At 34.8% G+C, this 25,072-nt stretch overlaps 1 protein-coding gene across 1 annotated transcript; it reads right to left on the bottom strand.

Annotated features, from left to right (window-relative positions):
- Positions 1 to 895: 895 nt before the first annotated feature.
- Positions 896 to 23,258, bottom strand: LOC131227579 (uncharacterized). The gene is made up of 3 exons (XM_058223390.1): positions 22,985 to 23,258; positions 21,759 to 21,974; positions 896 to 1,178 (listed from the first exon to the last, which is right to left on the bottom strand). The coding sequence occupies exons 1-3, from the start codon at positions 23,000 to 23,002 to the stop codon at positions 1,131 to 1,133; spliced, it is 282 nt and encodes a 93-aa protein (XP_058079373.1). The 5' UTR covers positions 23,003 to 23,258; the 3' UTR covers positions 896 to 1,130.
- Between the last annotated feature and the right edge of the window lie 1,814 nt (positions 23,259 to 25,072).

Here is a 25,072-nt window from a genome sequence, read left to right as displayed (position 1 = left end):
TGGATGAATGGATCAAATTTATCACGAACATCACAGTAAGCCCTGCCTACATCACAGTCCCCGCAAATACGAGAAATGACAGGGTGAATTTGAATGGATTTCATTACCAGTAAACATGACACAATAATGCCTCTTTTGCCCATGTATCCAACCATGTTAACATGTTTGCAATCATTTTCAATTGGAATCCTTCAATCCAAACAGGCCCTTAAATTTCAACCACTCAATCTTGTCAACTGTAATTAATTAACATAACAGATTATTAGATAATATTTAATTATAATCAACTTATTTAATAGCCTATTACATTGCGCTTATGAAAGTTGCATGATTTTATTGTCAGGTCTCAATCTAAATGAATGAGGATTACAATAAGTTAGCCGCTAATATCAAACTTATGCCATAACTTCCAACATGAGTCCGGGCAATTTGCCAAAAATGATTTATGTAGTAGACTTCAATTAGTTAGGATAAAACTTAGATAAGAATAAATTTAAACCATTCATTATTTTACTCTTATCGGTTCATTTGATCGCCACTGAACTGATAGTGTTGAGCTACCAATCGAATTTTAGGGTATTTTATAAATAATGGTGATTATGATATGTACATGTAGAGAGAGGTAGGTGCAGGCTACTCACATAAAAAGTTCTAGTAAAATCCAATCATGACCATGAAATCCAAGCCGTACATGCGGGTCATACCTTGTGCAGATCCCTTAGGCCTAAAAATCAGGCCAGTTCACATGTTTAGGTGGGAATAATGGTGGAAATAAACGAACAACTTAGAAAAACTTGCGGACCGTCCATTTCTTTTCTAAATTGTGGCCCACTAGACAAGCTAACCGTCCTGGATTTTTGTGCAAGAGCATCAAAACGATTTGATCCACCTAATCAGCACATTTAATTGGTCTTTTCTTATTAAATAGCACTAAAACATCATAACAAATAAAGAATCTCAAGTAAGCATATTGCAAGTCGATCATAGACTATGGAAACATTTATCAATTTCGCAATATTGATTTACAAGGACAACAATAAATCACGAAATTTTCAATCTTCAAGTTAGTAGCATTGTAGGCACCAAATCAGCAGAAATGGACGGAGCGGATCGATCGAATTATAGAGAATTCAAGCCTTTATACAACAATTGAAATAGCTGAGAAACTTCTTTCTCCTCTGCACATGAAGTTAACAGTCAAAACATGAGAAAAACCTATCAACCAGATTACAAGAAATAAAAGTTGAAAATGTTATGTCATTAGAGACTGGTTAGTAGCCTCCAAAACTACTTAGAATTGTAGCCTTTGGCCCCTCCATATATAGAGGGGCCTACCATTGGTGATCAAAACCATTAATCCTGTGGACCTCATGGGAGATGATCATCATAAGCAAATGTATCTCTTGGGCAGTCCCACCCATCCTTTTAATGAATTATTGCCTGTAAGATATGAATGGCTTCCTTTTTTAGCTCTAACCATCCAATAATAGGAACCATTAATCATGTAGGTCCCATCAGAGATGGCCCACAGAAAATTTGAATCATTTGGGGAGTCCCAATTATCCTTTTAATGGACTATTGCATGTTGTGAATTGCCTTCCATTTTAGCTCTAACCATCCACTGATTGGAACCATTAATCATGTGGGTTGTGATTAGGGATAACCCATTGTGAGAAAATGTATCACTTGAGCAATCTACTTCATCTCTTTATTGCTTGTAGGTTGTGAGTAGCTTGAAACTATTAATCATGTGGGCCACATCAAGGATGACATAGTGAGAAAACATATCGCTTGGGAAGTCGCTTTCATCCTTGAACTGTCTCTTTTAGGATGCGAGCCGTTTTCTGTTTTAGCTCTTACCATCCAATAATAAGAATTGTTGATGGATTGTGATGGATGGTGATGATCACAGGTGTGGCCACTTCATATGGAGATTATGGTTTCTATTGTTAATTTTTTTTTTTTAATTATTTAGTCCTTAATGTAATGTGTTAGCATAGAGTTTAAGCATATACGCTTGGTTTATGGAAGCCATAATAATAAGGGGGGATTTCTATATTTCTACATATATTATGAAAGCCCTAATAGTAATAAGAGGAGATGCTAGGAGCATCCCTGCCCTCTAAGCTTCCTTTATATTTTCCCTTTCTTTTTCTCATATTATCTCCCTTTTTCCCTCCTAAGCTAACTCAAAGAACAAGAAATGTGGATTATATGGGTACGGTTGATAGTGAAAATGTATCACTTGAGCAATTGTCTCCTTTTAAAGCATTATTACCTAAAGGATGCAAGCTGCTTCCCATATTTGCTTTAACCATATAATAAATGAAACTATTAATCATGTGGACTGCATTAGGGATGGCCCATAGTGAAAAATGTAGCACTTGGGCAGTCCTCATCATTTTAGTGGACTTGCTAGTAGGATGTGAGCAGTTTTCCATTTTTGATTCCGTTGAATCTACTATTAGAAAAAATGATTTAAAAAACAAGGAAAAATATTTTTCCTTGGTTTGATTATTTTGGTATTTTTCTGGGTTTACTCTTAACTTGAAAAGTAATTAGAAAAATTGAGCATTTATATTAAAACCCCTTAAATAATCATTTGTAATGGAAAACAAGGGTAGTCCTTAGGTGCAACCTCGCACACGTGAGTCTGGGCCACAGTCGTGGTGTGGTGTGTCTTTGATCAGAGTCATCAGACCACTTTTTGTTTTTTCTATATAGATAACATCTTAGTCATGCACATGTAGAAAGAGAGTCATCATGTACCAACATAATTAATATTTAATAAACCAACATGCGCTGACATGCATTTATTACATCACCCGCATGTGTCTCAAGCTCCAATGACTACCTAATTTTCTTTATATAGGCTTCTCATCTCCTTTGAAAAATATTTGAAATTTTCAATCTCCCCTCTCTCTCTAGTTTTTGTCTAAGTTATTTCTGCAACAATTCTTTGGAAAAATCAGCATAAGCAATCTTAGATTCATATGTCTGAGATCACAAGCTCACCTAATAAAAGTCTTAATCTTGGAGGAGAGTTGTTTTATCCTAGAGGTAGACTTGCTGCAACCCAGTGCATCATGAATCTTCCTATGAGGGCAAATTTATCTTTAAAATAGCAACCCCAGCTCTCTAGATTCCTCTTTATCATTTCTAATCATGATATTTTGAATTTTTTGTTACATCTCTATAATTTAGAACCAACATCTACATCATGTATCTCTTGTAAATGGTAAGGAGTGGAAGAGGGAGGGAGAGAGAGAGAGAGAGAGAGAGAGAGAGAGAGAGAGAGTTGCAATGAGAGAATCATGTGAGATGAGGAGCTAGGTTTAAAACCCTCACTCCTTTTTATACATCTAAATGCATGTACAATGTGTGTAGCTCTATTGGGCTTAAGTTGATGGGCTAAGCCCATTATACTCAACTCATTTTCCTTTCAATACTCTCCCATAAGCTAGAGCATCCTAATGACACCCATATTAGAGAAATGGCTATCATAATTAAACCTAAGAAAAAAAGAAATTATTTCTTTTGTAACAAGTTTTAACCATTCAATTACAAGTTGATTGCCACAAACTTGCTAATTTATTAACCTCTTTCCGGTGTAACACTTATTAAATGCCTCAATACTACTCAAGCCAATCTTATCAAGCCACAACTTGCTGCTATGCATTAGAAACTAAACAAGGATGTTAGAGGTATACAAGAGAGTGGGAAAGAACATTTGCATGTAAGAAGAGAATGTTATGAATTTAATGACGGAGTCCTAAATGAGAGTTTCCCACTTATTTATTAGCTTATGACTTTTACATTATTGGTGAGGATTTTGCCACACGTCACTTATTTATCGACATAGAAATCCTCCACACATCTCTAAATATTTTAGAGATTTCCTCTTCATGCATCTAGCAATAAGAATATTTTAAAATCTACTAAAGAGCTTTGCATGTTTCTCCTCCCTTTTAGAGTCTTATATATACTCCTCTAAATACTTAGTTTTTTCGAGGTTATTCTAGACTATCATAAATTTCTAAACTTTTCAACTGTGTACAAGCCTCAATTGCTATGAACAACATGTGTTAGAAGTGTTAGTTGTATACAAAAAATGTCACTATTTGATAATCTTCTCCCACTGTTCTATTTCATTCAAGCCCTTAACAAAGTATTGTCATATCTAGTCTTTGAATTGCTACAATGACTTCGAACTTTCTCAAATTTTTTTTTTTTTTTTTTTCATTTTCTAGTGAACTATTTCATTTCATTATATACTAAACAGTGAAAACTATGCTCTTTTAGTCTAATGAAATATATCTTTTTATTTATTAATACCTAATTTATTGTTTATTATTATTGTGCAAACATAGAATGAATTTGATTATGATAATTTGCTTGGGAGACTTTTTGAGGTCTTTTTATCCTTAGGAAATTAAGTATGATAAGTTCAACTAACTTGTCCAATTCTTAATAAACCTATAATACTGTCATAGTTGGTGGATAATTCAAGATAGCTTATCTTAGAGCTACTATGCATCGTGTAACTGTTGGATTTATGATTTCTACTGTGAGAATTAATCCCAAACGTGTAGGTGTATGCATTTGTACACATTGACTAGATCTAAGTAGTCAAGATAAATTTTTACTGTACAGTATTAGTTCATATGCACTTCTTATGCTTGTTATATTCATCCTTAGATTTGAAAGGACCTAGGGTCCTATTTGAGACTTGATCGGCTACTTTGTTTTCGCCAATATATGAACTTATAGGTTGAACATAGTGAGTTGGGTGGTCATAGGATTTCTATATATTGAGACTAGGATTCTCAACAAATAATCTACAACACTTATGGTTTTAGTATTATATCAAGAATCAAAATAATAAACCATGGCTGGCCAAATTTAGTTTTTAAAATATTTTTATTAAACAATTGATTTTGAAAGCATATGATCATCATATGTTTTGTTTTATAAAATCATTTGAGATTTTTACCCAAAAATTTCTCCTAATACATTATATCACAAGAAGATACTTTGACATTGGATATTTACAAAAACATTCTTATGATTGTATGGATTGGGGGTGAAAAGTCTAATTTACCCTTCGGAGAGAATCCACATATAATTGAAGAGGATCCATGTATAATCGAATACCACGACTTCCCATAAGTAAATTATAACTATAAAGCTATTTGGGCTCCACCGTGATGTGCTTTAGTAATCTACATTGACCAATAGCTACGTAACTCGATTTTATGTGTATGACTCCAAAATCTTCCTCATAATTGATTCAAGTGGACTAAACGATTAAAAAAGGTATATGGAGCGATGCCCACACTCCAAATTATTTCTCTTGGTGTAGCCCACCTAAATCATTGATTGTCCTGATTTTTGGGCCCATGACTAAATTTTTGTATGGCATCTAATGGTTCAAGTGAATTTCACATAATCATTATGGTGGGAATAGTAAAAAATTAATGGTAAACATTCTCTCCCAACCTTTTCCTTTGGTCTGGCCTATTTGAATCACATGTCAGTCTATTTTTTTTTTTTTTATTGTATGCCTAATATGGGAATACAAATCTTCTGGTCAAAATGGAAACCACATACACATCAGGGTGGGCCCACTAAAAATCAGCAAAGTGTCTGAATGAAAATCGGCCCATGTAGTGTATCACACAACACACATGTACTTAATGTGTGGGGCTGGAAAAGCTCTGTAGACTCCACCATGATGTATGTGTGGTTTTCAATTGTGTATGATTCTCTAAAGGGTAAAATAAAATTTTGCCTCTTCATAAAAATGTTTTAGCAAATATGTAACCTCAAAGCATTTTCTCATAATATTATGTATAAGGAGGAATTTTCATGTCAATTAAAATTCCAACTCATTTTTTTTTATTATATATTATCAATCATGACCGTGGGATATAAGGGTCCCTTAAACAATATGTAAAAGGATATGTGTATAATAGAATATAATAGAATTGCTATATAGTATATACACCTATGCACGGGGTAACATAGTTAGATGTATATAAATTTTAACTTAAACAAAGTGTTGGTGAATTTCGAAAGACAGAAAAATATGAACTTTTTTTAAATTTAAATTTTAGAATTCCTAGTTTCTCCATCTAAATAAAATCAAGCCTTTAAAAACACAATTCAACAGTGAGGATGTTACCTCAAATTATATCATTTGATCGTTGTAGAAGTTCAATATTGATATTTTAATGTAGAAAATCTCTCGCCGATCTATTCCAATGATATGAGAGAGTGAAAAGTCATGTCGCATACCCACTATAGGGTTGGGCGTGCACGTGTGGGAGCCATTTACAAGGTGGACCTTACACATTTATACATGTGATGGAAGGCAGGGAGGAGATACCTTTTTCTTTCTTCTCTTCTTTTTTACTCTTTTCTCTCTCCACACCAAAGTTCCAAGGGGGTTAGAGATCCAAAGTTCTCTTGCTCTTTCTATAAGATATAATACATTTATAAATAGGAGTTAGGGTTTCAGTAGAATGTATCAAACATAATGCACCTTACCCTTATAGATTTTGGTATGCTTGTAGGTACTCCACCCACTAATGAGATAATTGATAGGGCCTGATCAAAATGACTCTTTTTTTTTTTTTTTTTTTTCTTATGAAAACCTCAAATTGGCCCTAGCCAAGTCCATATAAGTCAATATAAGCCCATCCGAAATAATCTATCCAATCCAAATTGATTCAAAGTTTAATCCAAGCCATCCAAACTCCCCAATAAAGCAAAGTGGGTCACTTGGTAAAAGCAAAAATCCAAAATTCGCTCCCACGTTTTTCCTCCAGAGGCTACCAATTGTTCTTGCAGTTAAGATAAGTCAAATGTTAGGATTTGGACAAAAATTAGATTTTTGCTTCTTGATAACAACTCAATTATGATATTCATCAGTTTTTTAAATTTCCTATCATTCCCCCTTTATCGTAGGCCTTCTTCAAACCCCTTATAGAAAATTACTAAACCTCACCTAAATTACCAAGCCAACCATTCCAACTAACTAATGAGAGTATGAGGTGCATCTAAGAGCACTCAAGAGCCAATTAAAATATTTTTTACATTCTATTTTTCCATCACTTACTCCAAAATAACCAAAATGTCATCACCTCCAACTACAAATATCCCATTTCTTCTCATTTCTAACACACAAACAAACTTTAGTAGAAGGAAATATTGAAGAAAATGGTAAAATATTCTCATCTTTCTAATGATTAGCCATCGCAGGATCATGAGGTCTGAAGTTTATGTAAGGAAGTATTGGAGAAATTAGTGAAATATTCTCCTCTTTAAGTTTTTGTCCTTTCTTAAGATCTGAGTAAGAAGGTCCTAAGAGTAGGACAGAGATTGAAGATCTACATTTATCTTCTCTAATCGAGAGTACTAGTGTTCTTCCTTCCCTTCCCGCATCTCTGATAAAGGCCTATCATCTTATAACCAAAGATTCTACAGAGTAGAGAGAAATCTAAGAGCTTTGTTCATCTTCTCCATTGGAGAAATGAAGTTTTTTACTCTCCACTCACATATCTAGGCCTTTGACTATTTCAAGTAGCTCATTTACTATTTTCTTTTACATTGCTTTTGCTTACCGCATTGCTCCATTTTCTTTCTCATACACCCTTAGGTTTATTATATGTCTTTCTTTATTCATTCACTTATTTTTAGGCAATAATTTAGAATTAAATTTTCAATAATCTCAAATTTTGTAAAGTAAAGACCTTAAATTTGTATGAGTAGGGAAATGTGTGTCACACATTCCTTTTCCATAATCAAGTCCCTGACTCAAAATCTGTGGACATATACCACATGGAGTTATTTAAATCAAAATTAGACATTTTGACCCCTAGGTCATCATGGTTCTACAATGTCTAGCTTGTTATATATTCTTATATTTTGGCTAGTGGTGAACTCTATATATTTTCATCCTCCTATTGTATCCCTTCTAGTGTGTTTCGCCAATCTATTCCACAATGCCCTACACCATAAAAAATGTGTATTCATGAGTCATCCATGCACCCAAATTAACCTAAATCCCATCACTAATCAATTTCATCCACCCTTAACATAATCCCATGCCAACCTAATAGGTGGACCACAAGATTTCTACAATATGATATTGATCAAGCATAATAAAATCACTTTTTAATAATTAAAATAAAAGATCAATGATTAAAATATTTTGATCAAATATTTAAAATTCTTTAAGTGCTAAGCCCAACTAAAAACTACTTGATAGATACTCATATCATGAAGACCTAAGCCACTAATATGTTACTTAAGGTAACTAGTGGATCCCATATGGGAGCATATGAACTATGATTTTATCGTTAGTGCCAATATCCAATTACACCTATTTGTCATTCACTAATATAACCTTTCAAGGTGAGCCAAAGCATAAAATACCCGTTGGGGTAGTTCCTGAAAAATCAATATTAGTTATTCTTTCATTTATATTTTGTAGATTGATTATTTATTGGCTTGGTTAGTTTCTGTGGAACATGCTTATTATGATGGGTTTATTATCCTTAAGCACCCTAAGATTGGATGAATCAACATATGACATGTGATCTATGGATACTTGTACAATTCAAATTAGTCATCTTATATGAGGGGATTGACAGTGTTAAGATGGACAATCTCCACCATCGAGCCTTAATCAATGTCGGTATGCATTCTCTTTAATCCACGTGTTTGTGAATACATCATAGATGATTCCTTGGCTTGGGACCTTTGATTATTTACATTGGCAAGATCCATTGGAAGCAGCTAGTTAGGAGACCCATCATGCTTATACTAGAGGATACTTACGGCTACACTAGCCTCGTTGAATCTGTTAACATGAAGATAAGTGGATTGAGAGATCTTGATTGATAATTCTTTGGCTCGCTTTACAAAGCTACCTAGAAGGCACTAAAAGTATGTGTGGCTGGGAGGTTTTATCAAGGTCATCAAAGTCTAAATGATCCAACATGAGATATACGTGGTTCACCTGGAACATTAGTATATAGAATAATCTCATAGTTTAAACTATCAAGTGTTTTAAAGATTGGCCAACGCTTTATAATTTTTTACTAGTTAATTATAGATTTTTAATGTTAACTTTGAATTTTAACCATTTATTTATTTTAAACTTTATTTGATGGATATTCAATGGCTAAGATATGTTAAACCACTTCTTGGGGCGACATGGGATTGTCCGACGACGGTGACCATGAAGTGTAGAGAGATTTGAATGATTGGGGTGCATGGATTAGGAAGGTAAACAGGTTCCCTTCACAATTAGGTACACAATAATTTATAGGGTGGTGGAGCACTAAACTGGGCACTCTTATTTAAAATCATATGTAGGAGGAAGGGAGAGAGAGACCTTAAACATCCATGCCCCCTTGTATGCCCATCTTTTTAGAGAGAGAGAGAGAGAGAGAGAGAGAGAGAGAGGACAAGGTGGACATCTCCACCTCTCATCTCCCATTCACATATGTGAACAACACACCTTGGGTGTGTGGTTCATTCCTCAAACATCTTAGGTTAGATCCCAACCTATACCAGAGTTCGTAACATAGTTTTTTACCCTTCTACAATTGTGATAGATTAGTGAGATGCTCTTTCCATTGAGAGATTGACAGCAATAGATAGAGCAGTTTTTTTTTTTTTTTTTTTTTGCCCATAGGTATGATCTCTTAATAAATGGTTTGTGTTTATTTATGAAATTGGTATGATCATGATGGTGATTTTTAGGATTAACTAATGTGAAAATTTAAAATTTCTATTATGTTGCATTTAACCCAACAATACCTAGAGCTTGTACTTTTCATACATCCTCAAGTTTAAGAATTAGTCAAAAATAGTACATGATCATGTTAATTTGATATGGGCATGATGGTTCTCCTAGATTAAAGACTTGATGTGTTTATCGAATGTAAGTACTCAGTCAAGCCTAAACATAAGAACATGTATCCACGAGCATTCAAACTCCCATGTGGTAGCTTTAGTAGCTTGATGGTGGAAACTTACCATCACAAATTATTGTTAGTTCCAATATATGGGATGACCAAGTAATCTTTAATAGGTTACCCACTCTCATTACTATGGCTATCTATTTTAGGGTACAAAATATTGGGGCTATATCCTGGAAAACCAATGTTATTAGATCTTAATTACTAGTATGATATATTTTTACTTTCTGAATTAATTCTTATATTATCTGTTTCTATGGGGCTTGAGAGGTATGGCATCTGATACACTTGGGCATTCTAGATTGAGTATAACAACTTGATAGCCAAGGGAGAGTTGTGCTCCATGGATCTAATTACCCTGGCCATGGTCATATGGGTTCATAAGCATACCCATGATGTGATTAAATGGTTATCTTATGTCAGGATAGACAGTTTCTACTCATCAGGGTTGACTTGGTGTCAATTTGCCTCCTTCTCCAACCCATGTGAGCATATAAGTATACCATGAATGGTTCCATATATAGGGTATTTGGTCACTTGCATTGGCATAGATCGCTTACAAGTATCAAGGGTCATGCTCAGACTTGAATAAGGCTTGTGGTTGCACTAACTCCATTAAATCTCATAACTTGAGGATCTGTGGATGAAGTGGCTTTGATTGATCATATTTTGATTCTCCTTACAAGTGTATTGCATTGCCATTAAAATGTGTGCAGTTAAGGGTCTTCATCAAGGTTCTCGAAGCATGTATGGTCATATATGGGATCCACTTAGTCTACTAGGAACATGGATAGGTGAAGGTTTAGATTGTCCATCAAGTGTCTAAAATGATAAGTTGACACCTCTTAAATTTCTAATTGGTTAATTGTGGTACTTTATCCATTAACTTTTTTTAACCACTAATTTGTTTTAATCATGCTTGATGAATATCCAATGGTTATGATCAATTTTTCCATACACTGTGTGGCATAGGAATTGCCTAAGGATGGTGAGTGTGAACAGTGGAGAGATTTAAATGATTAAGGTGCATGAATCAGGCGGGTAAACAGGCATCCTTCATATTAGGGTATATAGATGTTTATAGGGTGGCAGAGCACCAAATGGTGTGTATCCATTTGAAACCCTAACTTCTTTTATATAAGGTCTTATCTTAGAGAAATAAATAAGAGAGGTTAGACATCCACACCTTCCTTCCTTAGGAACGTCACTACCTTGAGCCATAAACAAAGAGAGAAAAGTGAAGAGAGGAAAGGAGTAGGCAATGGTCACACCCTCTGTCATGCCCATACATCACACATTCCACTTGTGTGGTCTTTCTATAGATAGTTCTAATCAGATCTTATACACTTGTTAGGATTCGGACGAAAGTTTCTACTCTCTTCATCCAAGAAAGATCTAAAAGAGATACCTTTTGCTGGTAACTTGACAACAACTGTGATCAATGGTGATATGCATCAGGTATATTTAGAAATAGATTTTTTTACTTTTGAGATACATGGGCTGATTTAAATGGGTATCCTGTAATTAGCGAATTTAATTTTTCAAAATCCTTAATCCCACTTCATTTTAAAACCAAAACCAGCATGGAAATTAGTGAATCACAGTTATACCTTGGTCATCAACCATTATGTCCAAACTCACATTCCTCTATGATAACCAAACACATATGGTCATTTATATACATGATCATAGTTGTCACAATTGGCTTTACATGACACATAATTCTAACAAAAAGACAATATATATATAATTAGTAAGTATAGTATGAGAGTTGCTTGCCGGCCCCAATTAGTTGGGAAAGGTTTAAATGATGATCGTGATGATTATGGGACTTGTTGATAAATAAACTTTTTATAAGTGTCTTAGAGAGATTCTTCTACAACAAGAAAAGCTATGTAGTAACAGACCACATGGCTATAGATAGGTGAATAGTTTGGAAAGTCTTACAAAGTTCAACACTAGATAGCTTCCTTCCCACACAAAGTATTATAGAAAGGAGAAAAAGTACCCACACGATCATGTGATCATCTACTAGGTATGTGGAATTTCATTGTGGTCCAAAAGAAAGAGATGGCCATAATGATGCATTCCCTAAGGACATGGAGGCACTAGCATTCTTTCTAAATTTATGGTCAATGATTGGTGGCTATTGTAAGTACCTTAGTTTGTCAATGATGTGCGCTAGGGAGTCCTAAGTCATTTGAGCCCCCATTGAAAGACCGAAGACTTGAAATATCGAGGCTTGAAGATACATGTAAAAGTGAGGTCAAGAAATATTTTGCCCCAAAATTGAATTAAGTTCGATTAATTGAAGGATAGCTCTCGATCAATCGATACTAGCCGTTATAGATTCATTTGAGTTTTTTCTCTATATAATTTGTATTCGGATCTTTGTGTAGATGATGAAATTTGGTGTTTTAGATACCATATTGTATCACAAGCCTTACCATTGCTCCTAGGTTCTATTCCAAAGAGATGCATGCTCTCTTCTTAGTAAATTTTCACTTGAATAAGTATTACAAGCGTCAATTCAAGAAGAACATGATCTTAAGCATTCTCTAGAGATTAGACACAATCATCATAATTAAATCTATTGTTTATCATCCTTTAAAATGCACATCTAGATGAATCCCTAAATTAGAACCAACAAAGCTATTATAGGAGATTCACCTAACCCATTCTTTCATTCCTAGGCACTCTCGAATAGGAAGATCGAAGCAATGAGCCAATCGTTTGAACCTAAAAAAGACCGACATTAAAGATCAAGTGAGCACAAGAGAGGTCGATTTAAGCATTGAAGAAGCATCTCTACGAAGGTGCTACAACGGGGCTCAATTCGATCACCAAGGGTCATTTGTTAGAGTCCAAGTATACTCTTTCCTTGAGTATAGAGTTTGAGATCTAAAATCATCTAGGTCCTTGTGTAGGACCATCTCCAATTAGAGAATACGTAAGTCTTTGTGTAGGACTACCAGCATACATAGGTGTGTACGTGTTAGTCTCTGTGGGAGCCTTTGGTAGGAGTATATGTAGGTTCTTGAATTAGGACCGTAGTGGTTCTTGGTTAGCTGATAGAAAACCAAGAAAGTATTCGTGGGAGCCACCGACATGGGTGGAAACGTGTTCCACCAACAAGGGTGAGTACGTGTAGGTCTTTGTGTGGGACCTTCACTGACATGGGTATGTATATGGTCCATTAACATGGGTGAGTACATGTAGGTTTGTGGTGAACCTGAAAAACTATTGTAAAGGTTAGAGGTGAACCTATTAGAAACCTCTAAGATAATGAAATCTAGTATACTCGAGGAAAGTGCGTCCGCCGGGAGTGGAGTAGGCAAGTAGCCAAACTATTAGAAAACCTTGGATGTCCACCTATAGGGGTGCCTAGTGTGGAAAAGTAAAGATAAAAGAAGAACAGAGAATAAAAGAAGATAAAAATCTTTTCCTCTATCACACGTCCACACAAGTGGGGGCCACCTTGTAGGTGTCTCTCCTATGCTCATGTCCATCCCCACCCTAGGCGTGATAATGACTCTCTACTCTCCTGTTTTCTAAAAAAAATAGGGAGAGACTCCCTGTGTTAGAAGATTAACATCAGAATAATTTAGTGATCACACGATACGATCAAAAGTAAGATCATAACCAACAGTTTGTATTTATTTGAAACTTTATTACTAGTGGAGATCCTAATTAAAATTTTAAAAATTTGAAATATTGGAAGATTTACACTTCCATATCTTTCAAAATTTTTGAAAAATTTATACTTGCATATCTTTTGAAAAGTTACCAATAAGATGTAAACATTGTTTTAAACTTTATAGAAAGTTCAAATACTTTATAGAAAGCTCAAATCCCATACATTTGTTTCATATTTATACGTGTGTCTGCAAGTAGATGTGTATGGATCTGCATGCATGTAGAATTAACAATACTCATTAACTCATCCTTAGACTGCTTCACCTTTATCTTGATTTAACATTTTTGTGCATTGAGTGGTGTTAAGGAATCTTGTCGACAATTTTTCATATGGCATGAGATTTAACAATGTCTCTTTTCATTGTTCGCAATTTTCTATATGATAAGAAATTAAACCATATCTCTTTTCACTGTTAACAATTCCATTTTAAAGAGGCAATATAGTGTAATCTAGGATTCTGTTTTTTTAAAACAATATGTAATTTTCATTTTAAAAAATTGTATGTAAAGCCTATAAATTTTGCGCTCTTCTCATTCGTGAGTGTAGTTGTGAATACAATCAATCAAAATATTTCTTATTTTATTTGGTATCAGAGCACAATGTTCTTCCAAACTCTTCAGCAATAACATCCTCATCAAGCTCCCCTCTCTCAACCAACATTCACCAATATCTCCAAATCATATCACACCAAGTAGTTATCTGGTATGATGTTCTCAAAATTTGACAAACTTAAAGGAAACCTTATGGAATATGTGGGGTTCATACCCATGTCCACCTCAGTTTGTCTCTGCAAATGATGAGTCCCCTGACATTAACCCAAAATATGTTGCATAATATCAACAAGACTAACTCTTGTTAAGCTAGATCATGTCCTCCCTTATTGAAGAAGTTCATGCCCATATTGTGGGTTGTCCACATCATACGAAGTATGGACTCACCTTGCTACAACCTATGTGGGCCACTCCAAAAGCTCAAAATCATGCAACTCCCACTTCAACTTCACCAAATGAAGAAAGGATCCACCAATATGACAAAATACCTTCTCAAGGCCAAGATCACCGTTAACCAACTCACCATGGCTTCAAAAGCAATAGAAGATTATGACTTTATACTCTACATTCTTAGATGATTAAGACCTAAATATGCTATATTTGTTAATTTCATCACCATACGTGATACTCAAATCAAAATCTTAGACCTTCAAGGTCTCCTCTTGAGTGAAGAAATATAGGTTAATGATATTTCATCTAAACAATAAAAAATTACAGTTAATGTGACCACAAAATCATCTAACAACATGACTCGTGATAAACAAGATTTCAAATAAGAGAAATAATGGCATAATCGTAGACGCGGTCCAAACTATAGTCCTGGCACTTACACTGCTCATTTCAAGACCCTCATGCTAAACTTGTCATCGAGTAGGCCATGCGACCTCCTAATGTCATCATTGCTTTAATCGTGTTTTCCTTCTGGACAATGGACATCATTTGAATGCATTCTATGTTGCACAACCTTATGTTACCCAATCACATATAAATGATACTTGGTATCCAAATTCATGTACCACACATCATATCACCCCAGATCTCACTAATATTTCCATTCACTCTGACTACAACGAAAAGATAGTGAAAATATGGAACGACTAATATTTGCCTATTAGCTATATTGGTCATTCTTGTTTTCAGACGATTCCAATAAAATTTTATTTCAAAGATATTTTGTATGCCCCATCTATTATTAAGAATCGATTATCCGTTAATTAATTTACCTGTAATAATAGTGTATCTTTTTAATTTCATCCGCACCATTTTTATATTAAGAATCGACTTTTGGGAAAGATCATCATCAAAGAATGAGTGAATGAGGATTCTATCAACTGACTCATCGTCATGTCAACTAATAAAGAGGCCCTTTTAGGTGAATAAGCATCTATTATATAGTGGAACAACAGACTCGGTTATTCGGCTTTTCATACAATTCACAAACTTCTTTCAAGATTTGCTCTTCCGATTCTCTCAAATAAAGTTATGGTGTGTGTGCCGCCTACCAAATGGGAAAGTCTCATAAATTCTCATTCTCTCTATTTACATCCACAAGCATCGGTTGATTGGATCTCATTTATTCCGATGTTTGGGACCGGCTCTTATACCATCCATTAATGGGCAACAATATTATCTTTATTTCCTTGGTGATTTTACCGTGTTTACTTGGACCTTCACATTATTTAATAAATTAGATGTTTTATTGATTCTCAAAATAATCAAAATCTTAGAAGAAAATTTGTTCGATTGTAAGATCAAATATCTTCAAAAATATATAAAGGAAAATTCTACTCGATGTCTACTAATTTATCAATGTGTGGAATTGCCCATCGTGCTTCATGTCCTCATACTCATCAGTAAAATGAAGTCATCGAGAGAGAACATTAATAAATCATTGAAACTAGGCTTACATCATTTGCTCATAGCTCAATTCCCATCACGTTTTAAAATCATTCCTTAGAAGTAATTGTTTACTAAATAAACCGCCTACCGATGCCAAATATCATCAATGCATCACCATTTGATAAGCTATTTGGAACTGCATATAATTACTTCTTATTGTGTACTTTGGATGTTATCCACTATTACGGCCATATAAATCCTCCAAGCTACAGTACAAGTCTGCACAATGCATTTTTTTGGATACGGCTCTATGCATCGGGGCTATAAATGTTTTAACACCTCCACCAACAAACTTTTCATAATCGGTCACATGGTTTTTTTATGAACTTTATTTCCATTTCATCACATGTTTTAATACCTTCACAAACAAACTTTTCATAACCGGTCACATGGCTATGAATGTTTTTTATGAACTTTATTTCCATTCACAACTTTTCATAAATCCTCTACCTAATCTCTCACGTCTTCGAACATTAACTCTTCCTCTAATACCCTACACATTTTCTTCTAAAAAATTTCTTTAGATTTCAGTCATTCTACCACTCCAAGTCATGTTCCGAACTACATTAATCTAAATGCCCCATCCTCCAACCCTAGCATTGGCCCTCTTCTCCTTCAGGTGTGTTGTCTCCGCATCACATTCGATCAGCTCAATCACCAACCCTCTAACTTACTCCAAATGCCTCTACTAGACTATCTGAACACACAACATCCACAACCTATTCCCTCAACCTGATCCCACTTCCTATAGAATCAAACCAAACCCATGCCTCAAAAACTCATCATATGATTACTCAATTATAAGATGACACCTGCAAAGTAAAAAAAAAAAAAAAAAAGTTCTAGCCATGAAACACCCACTACTAGTTGTTCTTTCATCAGTGAAACAATTAACAGTGAATATATCCACCAATTTTTCTCAAGCATCCAAAATTCTCCAATGACTTCAGAGTTTAATGCTTTAATTTATAATGGCACATGGATTTTTACTCCCTTACCTCCACATCGCAAGGTTATCAGCTATAAATGGATATTTAAATTAAAATTAAACGGCATACAGATAGTTCCATTGAACATCACAAAGCTTGCATCATGATAAATATATATATAACCAACAAGAAGGGATCGACTACATGGATACCTTCAACCCAATAGTCAAGCCTACCACGATTCAAACAGTCATGTCTTAACAGTTTCCAAAGGTTGGATTGTCCAACAGTTAGATATCCAAAATGTGTTTCTCCATGGTCAACTCATTTGGGAGGTTTATATGGCTCAACCACCAAGATTTGTTAATGAATAATATCCTCATCATGTATACTAACTTTGAAAATCTATTTATGGTCTCGAACAAGTACCAAGGGCTTGGTTTCATCGACTAAATATATTTCTTATAGAGATTGCCTCCAAAACGAACACTTCCCTGTTCATCTTTCATAGAGATGAGATTATCATTTTTTTTTTCTCATCTATATTGATGACATACTTATCACAGGAAACCAATAAAGGATCCTCTCATAACTTTCGCGCCTCGGTCAATAGTTCGTTATCAAAGACTTGATGCCTCTACAATTTTTTCTAAGAATAGAAGCCATCAACATATATACATGTCTCCATCTCTCAGAATGAAAATACATTTTAGACCTGCTCACTAGTAGCAAAATGACAAGTGCTAAACTTGTTATCACCCCAATTGCATTGAATACTAAGCTGTCTCACACTGATAGCACTCCCATGGCTAACCCTACCTCTATAGAAGCACAATGCGAGCCCTTCAGTATGTCACTCTTATCTGACTCTACATTTCTTTTGCAGTTAATAAGGCATGTCCGTTTATACAACGCCCCACTAATGATCATTAGACTCTTGTCAAATGAATTCTGGAATATTTCATACAAACAATCACTCATGACTTTACCCACTTTTCGTCTCTTCACTTAGCAATAGTCTCTAATGCCGATTGGGCCGACTGCTTAGATGACAAAAAATCTCAAGGCGGGTATCTAATCTACTTGGGACCCAAACTCATCTCTTGACAGTCTCGTAAATAATAAATCGTTGCTCATTCTAGCACTAAAAGCGAATATCACTCCCTTGTCTATGCCACTGCCAAACTAATGTGGCTACAATCTTTACTTAGTGAATTTTGTCATTTTTCTCTCACATCCATCAATGTTATGGTGTGATAACATCAGGGCCACATACTTATTAGTAAATCATATCTTCCAAGCAGGAATCAAACATGTTGAAATTGATTTTCACTTTGTATGAGACAAAGTAGACAAATGGGATCTTGAAGTGTAGTTTATCTCCACTAAAAATCAGCTTGTTGACTTCTTAACAAATGGGTTATTGACCACGTGATTGAGTCATTTCCAAAACAAACTCAACATCACTTCTTTACCATTGAGTTTGAAGGGACCTGTTAAGGAATCTTGTCAGCAATTCTCTTGATATGGCAAGAGATTCAGTAATATCTCTTTCCGTTATCAACAGTCCTCTTTTTATGGCAAGAAATTCAACCATATATCTTTTCACTGTCAGTAATCCCATTTTAAGTAATACATTTATTTTATGTTTTTCAAACTATGATTCTATTTTTAAAAAACACTCTTTAAATTTCATTTTAGAAAATTATATACATATCTTATAAATCTTGTACTCATCTCATTCAGGAGTGTAGTGGTGAATATAATCAATCAAAAGTTCTTTGATTTGAATCTCTTGTCATATAAAGAGGACTGTTGACAATGAAAAGAGATTGAAAAAGCCATATTAAGAGATTTTTTTATAAGATTCCCTTAGCAAGATATCTTAATGCTCACATACTTAAATCATTGCATTCTTCATTGGCTTGTATCGATTTAATGGCATTCCTCCCTAGACAAAGGCAAATAAATTTGTTTACTGTCTTTTCCTTCTCTTCCAAAAAGGTTGCTATATGTTCTCCTTCATAACTCCTTTTATCAATTGTAAGCCAGAAAAAATATCAGCCCTTGTCATCCATATACTCAATATAGGGAATATTCATAGAAACCCTCCAATTGTGATGACTTCAAGATGAGAATTATCTTAAAAGTGCTCAAGAACTCTATATCTAAAATTACATCTTCTTAATGCAATTCACATTAGACTCAAAATTTTCTTTGGAATTTGCTGAAAAGTTTATAATTGGATCACCCATGGGCCTCTAGATTCATGTGGCATCATGTGTGGATTATAACTTTTGGCACTAGTGGAAAGTAAAAGACCCAATATGAGCTGCATGATTGCAATGACCAGCCCCACCACTAGATGGGCCTAATGGTCCTTACCTAACCATGAGAGGACTATAGTTTTAAGACTTGGGAAGTGGATTGATTCATTTGGTCCTGAGTTAAGTTATGACTTGATTGAATCTAGGTGTGACTTGTCCAAGTTAGGTTGAGTTGAGCCTATTTTTACTTTTGACTTGTGTTACAAAATCAAATATGACTCAACTGAGTTGGAACCAACTTGATGAGTCATAAATTCATAGACCCATCCATTTGTAATAAGGTAATCCTCATTCTGAGGGTGGGTATCATGTAAGTGGAGGTCGGGACTAGTTTTTAAGTCGAAAAGACTATCTATGTTTTCCTTTAGATTAATCATTTCTTGTGAAAAAAACATAATAACTTTGGGTCCGTTTGGATGGGGGATCCTTAATTCTAGTTTTGGTAGGCACCACTCCTTGTTAGGTTTTTAACCCATGACGACATGCTCGCATGTATTAAGGATTTGGTACAAAAAATTTAAAGAAGAAAAAATAAAGAAGAAAAGAGAGAGCTTATATTAAAGCATTCTCTGTGTTGATATAGATTCTACACACTTTGATCTTCAAGCTACAATCATTTTCATGAGCTCTAGCCTTCAAGAGTTAATCACTTAGTTTCAGAGCCTCACACCTTTTTAAAAAAACCCTAATCCCAACTCTCAAGGAGAGAGAGAGAGAGAGAGAGAGAGAGAGAGAGAGAGAGAGAGAGAGAGAGAGATGATGTCTCAAGCCTAGAGAGTGACATCCCTAAGAGTGTTTCCTTCTTATAAAGTTTCTAATGGGCTTAGGTATATGAGCCCCATCACTTAAATTATATGTGTGTTATCACCTTTTACTTAGCACTTTGAGAAGGTCTTCCCGTATATAAATTTTACACCCCAATATATATATAAACCATCATACATCAATGTATGTCATTATCACCTTGCCATGCATCATGATGATTCTGGTCCCAAACGTAGTTTCTACTCAATAGTTTATGAAGATACACTGTTGGATGTTTGACAGGTGACTACCAAAAGAAAACATATATGCTTAAAACATAAAATAATATTGTTTTACTTTAAAAAAAAAAAAAACTTTTATATTAAGACCTTTTGTCGCAAAACAACTTGAATGAGCTCATGATTAGCTAGGCCTATCAATTCAATTGGCCTTTTATGGTGAAGCAATTTATACAACAAGATCACATTGTGTGAATTTTATGTTAAATTATCATATGTTTTATACATTTCCATATGATTAACCCAATCACAAGCATACATTATCCCCCAATATCAAGAATCACAATATATGTTAAAGCTAACCAAGTAGATAATGAGAACACATTACTGTGGATAAGGGTACTTATTAGCGTACACTCCCTATATGAGACTTAGGAGCATTCCTTATAAATCTCATAACTTAGTATGCCAATCATGCTAAGTTGAGCATACCCATATACTGATATAAATTCACAGCTTAAATTACCTGAAGCAAAACAATACAACTTATTGAGAACCATCAATCACATGTATTAGCCAAGCACGTGACGATTCTAAAAAAAGTTTCCATGGATAAAGAGATCAAAGGTTTATCTCTCACATGTCATTAGTATATCCATATGCATCAGAGTTAATATGATGTCTATAAGGTACTTCAATCATGGTTTCAATTAAACCACAATGCACATGATAGTGTAACTTTTTACGCACATGAGTTATACATACATAATTCATGTTGTATTTGTTAAGATTATCCATGATAGCTTGAATAAAGCATTGATTGGGTTTATTAGACATAGAACCCAACACGCCCCTCCCCTCCATATTCACTCTTTAGAGTGGCTCTCGCATAAGTGCAATTATCGAAGTTTTAGAAAAACTTATAGTTAATTGCATTTATATAGAGAGAAGCATCACTTTATTTCATTGAATCCTATATGGAGAACATGGGTCCCGCAATTGAGATTAGACTTAATGCCAATTATACAAGATCCCCTATCTAAATAGACCTTGATATCAGATCAGTTAAACTAGTCAAGGCATCGTAAGTAGTATAAATAATCATCAACTGCCAATTGAATTATCATACATCAACTTTATATAAGTATGTGTACATAGATGCAAAATGAATTAATACATATAACTGAGTTGGCAAGTTAGGGTTTAACCTATAACCTTGACATTGCGACCCCTATGTCTTAATAATGGACATATATACATATAAACTTCATAAATGGAATCATGAATATTTATGTAGACATTTTATGTATACATAAGAAGTACACACATATACATATTTAGATAAATAAGATGCAATATTTATGAGAAACAAGGCGTTACCGATGGTGAATCAACTTGGTGGTGATGTCCCGCAACGAGGTGGTGGTGGTGTTTTGGAATAAGCTCCTCTTCATTTCCAAGGCTGCCCCGATTGAAGTCGGATTTATGCTGCTTCCGATTTGCTCGAGCTTGCGAAAAAACCATAGAATAATTAGTGTTTCCTCCGGTCTTATGATCCCACCCTCCGAATTGAGGAACAGCCTTCCAGGCATTATTCTGTAGAACCAATTTACCCAACTAGTTATTTAAAAAAAAAAAAAAAACAATTAACATAATCTCAATTTACATAAAATTCATGAAATTTAAAGAACATGATAGAATTTTTCTACATTATATCTTCACTTATTATTATTATTATTATTATTATTATTATTATTATTTCATCGTAGCAATTCAATTTTGGCTATCATGATATAAGGGTCGCAACCTTAAGGTCTTGTGAATAATCCTAGCTTGCCCAAGATAAAGAAAAAAAGAAGAAGAAGCAATTCAAATGAATATCCATATCAAAATTCAGAAAGCCAATGAAATTGAAAAAGGCAAAAAAAAAAAAAATCATGTTAGAAAAAAATAAAAATCAAATAGCCAATTCCAAGAATAAAATCTACAACCTTTGTAAATTGCAAACAAAATGTTATTAATATCAACTAAAGAAATTCAAGTAATTCAATTCATATCTAAAGCAATAAAAGAGATAAAAATACAAATACAAAAATAAAATAATTAGAAAATGAAGGGTGTATTTGGTTGCAACAAATATCATGAATTTCAAAAATAATTTAAATCAATACAATCAAAACATGATAATGATAAAGAAACAAATCTATTAACATAATTCCAAATATCATCATGAGAAATGCTAAAGCCATCTCACTTAAATGGTGATTCTCAAGCACCCCATTAGAGATCCAAAACATGCATTATCTGGGGCCCACTGCCCACATGCATTGGGCCAAAACTCAGGTCAGTCCACCTTCAACATGGCCATACATGTCTGAGAGGAATGGGGCATGTCGATGGTGCAGACTTGCCTGGTTCTGGGGCCCACCTGATGAATGGCCTGGATCTTGCAAACAAGTGTACAATCATAACACCCATGAAAAGGGTGCCTACCAAAACAAATAAATTCAACAAAAAATTAAAAGAATAATTATTATTTTTCATTTTTTCCTCTTTTTTTTTTTTTTTGCGTGTGTTTTTTCCTTTTGTTTTTTTTTTCAAGTTACCTCCTTTTTGTTTTCCATACGTTGGAAGGTGGGAATGGTTAGTCCCGATCCTAGCGGTCTTATTTATATAAGCTTCGATTTTAGTGGGAGAGCTGAGGGAGATGCCACGTGGGAGATTATGATTCGTTGGTGAGCCTAGTCACGGGTAGACAACGTTCATTTCTGACCGTTTATACCCCACCTTAGGCGAAAAAGGCTCGCTGGCTTCAACCAAGTCAACAAATTCATCTCTTTTTACGTAGCTTTTGCTTAGGATATATCATACTCTGCTAGAGTATGTAAACTCATACACATACACCAACCTATCTGTGCATATACGGGCAAACACCTTAATCCATGCCGTCCAAATTGTGGGCCTCAATAGTGATGGATGAATGACTATATATTCCATCAGGGACCAATTTAGATTCATGTGTATGACCATATATGGAGAAGAGAATCATATGAATACCACAAGGGCCAAGGATACAGATGTGGACGACCAGTTGAGTGGATGGATCGCAGGGATTACGTCGTGTTTTCAATCCTTACTTGGGTCATACCACTGTGAGAAATTGAAGATGCATCCAATCTATTTGATAAAATGTGGAACGGGCTCGAACTCAGCCAAGATGCTAACTGAATTGAGCTGAGCTAGCAAGACCCGCTTAAGGACTAAGCCGAGCCAAGTTTGAGCTAGAGTTAGCTACTGGCCGAGTTGAGCTAAGCCATGCCAAGCTCAACTCAGTTCAACTTATGTATAGCATTATGATATTATTGGGAAATTTTGATTAAATGATGTAATTCCCTCGGTATCACAATTTTTTCAAAATATTGCTGGGTTTTTTTTTTTTTTTACCGTTTAATTATAAAATTATTACAATTTTATTGTACATTTATTTAGAAATTAAAATAAGTAATTTTATAGCTATATTTTCTAAAATTTTAAATTATTTATTAATTAATAATATATATTTAATATTTTTAGTGAGATTTTTATAATATGGCCGGAAATAGTATAAAATTTTGACAATTTCCTAAGAAATTCTTAGGGGAGAAATTGACATGAAGGAGATTTGTCATCGTGGGTCAGACCTCATCAAAGGCATCACACTTGAGGTCTACCATTTGGATGTACGCTTTAAAAGGGCATTCAAGGCCCAAATGTTTTCAAAACCTAACCAATGCAATAAATGCCCCCAGGTTGATAGAACACGTAAAGTTAAGTTATTAAACCCTTGAGATAGTAACATTCCACCGTGCTCCACAACAAACGTCCATAGTGGCTCACTTTAGGGCAGCACTTAATTTGCCTCTATTTTAGATAGCATTTTTAAGGGCACGTCAGTTGTACTTTGGTTACTTAGGTAGCTTTTTCTGCACTGTGATGGCTTTCGCTCCTGTCTAGGCAGCCATTTTCACATGTCATCCTTTCGTTGACTCGAATAATACAGGACATAGTGTTGACTCTGATACCAATTGTTAATAACTTAACTACCAAAAGCTCCAAGACACAGATATGTAAAGTTAGATTATTAAACCCTTAGGATAGTAACAAAAAATCATTTTGGTCCAAACTCAGGTCGGCCGTGACTCCGACTCGACTCAGGGCATAATGAGTTAATTGGAACCATGCTTTGCGTAGACTTCAATCTATGAATTTAATAGTGTAAGCTATACATTGGACAATGACGAGCGGACATCCCTAGAAAATATTGGACCTATCTACAACGTACATGCAGATTGTTGACTATTCATCCAGTCCAATCAATGCTAGCCATCAATCAGTGACCTGCAGGAGACTGGGAGTTATTAATGAGAAAGTAAGTGGCATTTTGATGAGATCCAAACCTTGTGTGTTGTATCCAACCCAAAAGAAAATCCAAATTGGAGTGTAGGAGACCATCTCCATGCCACCCCACGTGCCAAGTGGGAGACGTGTGTGAGATCTAAGCCGTCTATTGGATTGCTCCAACATGCATGTGCCCTTGACCGAAAATTGGGCTTCTTCATTGATCGGTTGAACTATTGTTTATAAACCATATGAATGGCTTAAACATTCTTGTACCTAGCATCATGGATGCTTGATGAGTGCACTGACATGATCAT

The sequence above is a fragment of the Magnolia sinica genome, chromosome 15, assembly GCF_029962835.1.
Source record: "Magnolia sinica isolate HGM2019 chromosome 15, MsV1, whole genome shotgun sequence".
Lineage (NCBI taxonomy): Eukaryota > Viridiplantae > Streptophyta > Magnoliopsida > Magnoliales > Magnoliaceae > Magnolia > Magnolia sinica.
The sequence above is the reverse complement of the archived record's forward strand: the minus strand, read 5'-3'. Positions and strand labels throughout refer to the sequence as shown.

Excerpts from the sequence above, each read along its gene's own strand:
- LOC131227579 (XM_058223390.1), bottom strand. Across the intron at positions 1,179-21,758 it reads ACCAAGTTGATTCACCATCG|AGGAGAAAGAAGTTTCTCAG; the intron begins GTAACGCCTTGT and ends CTTCATGTGCAG.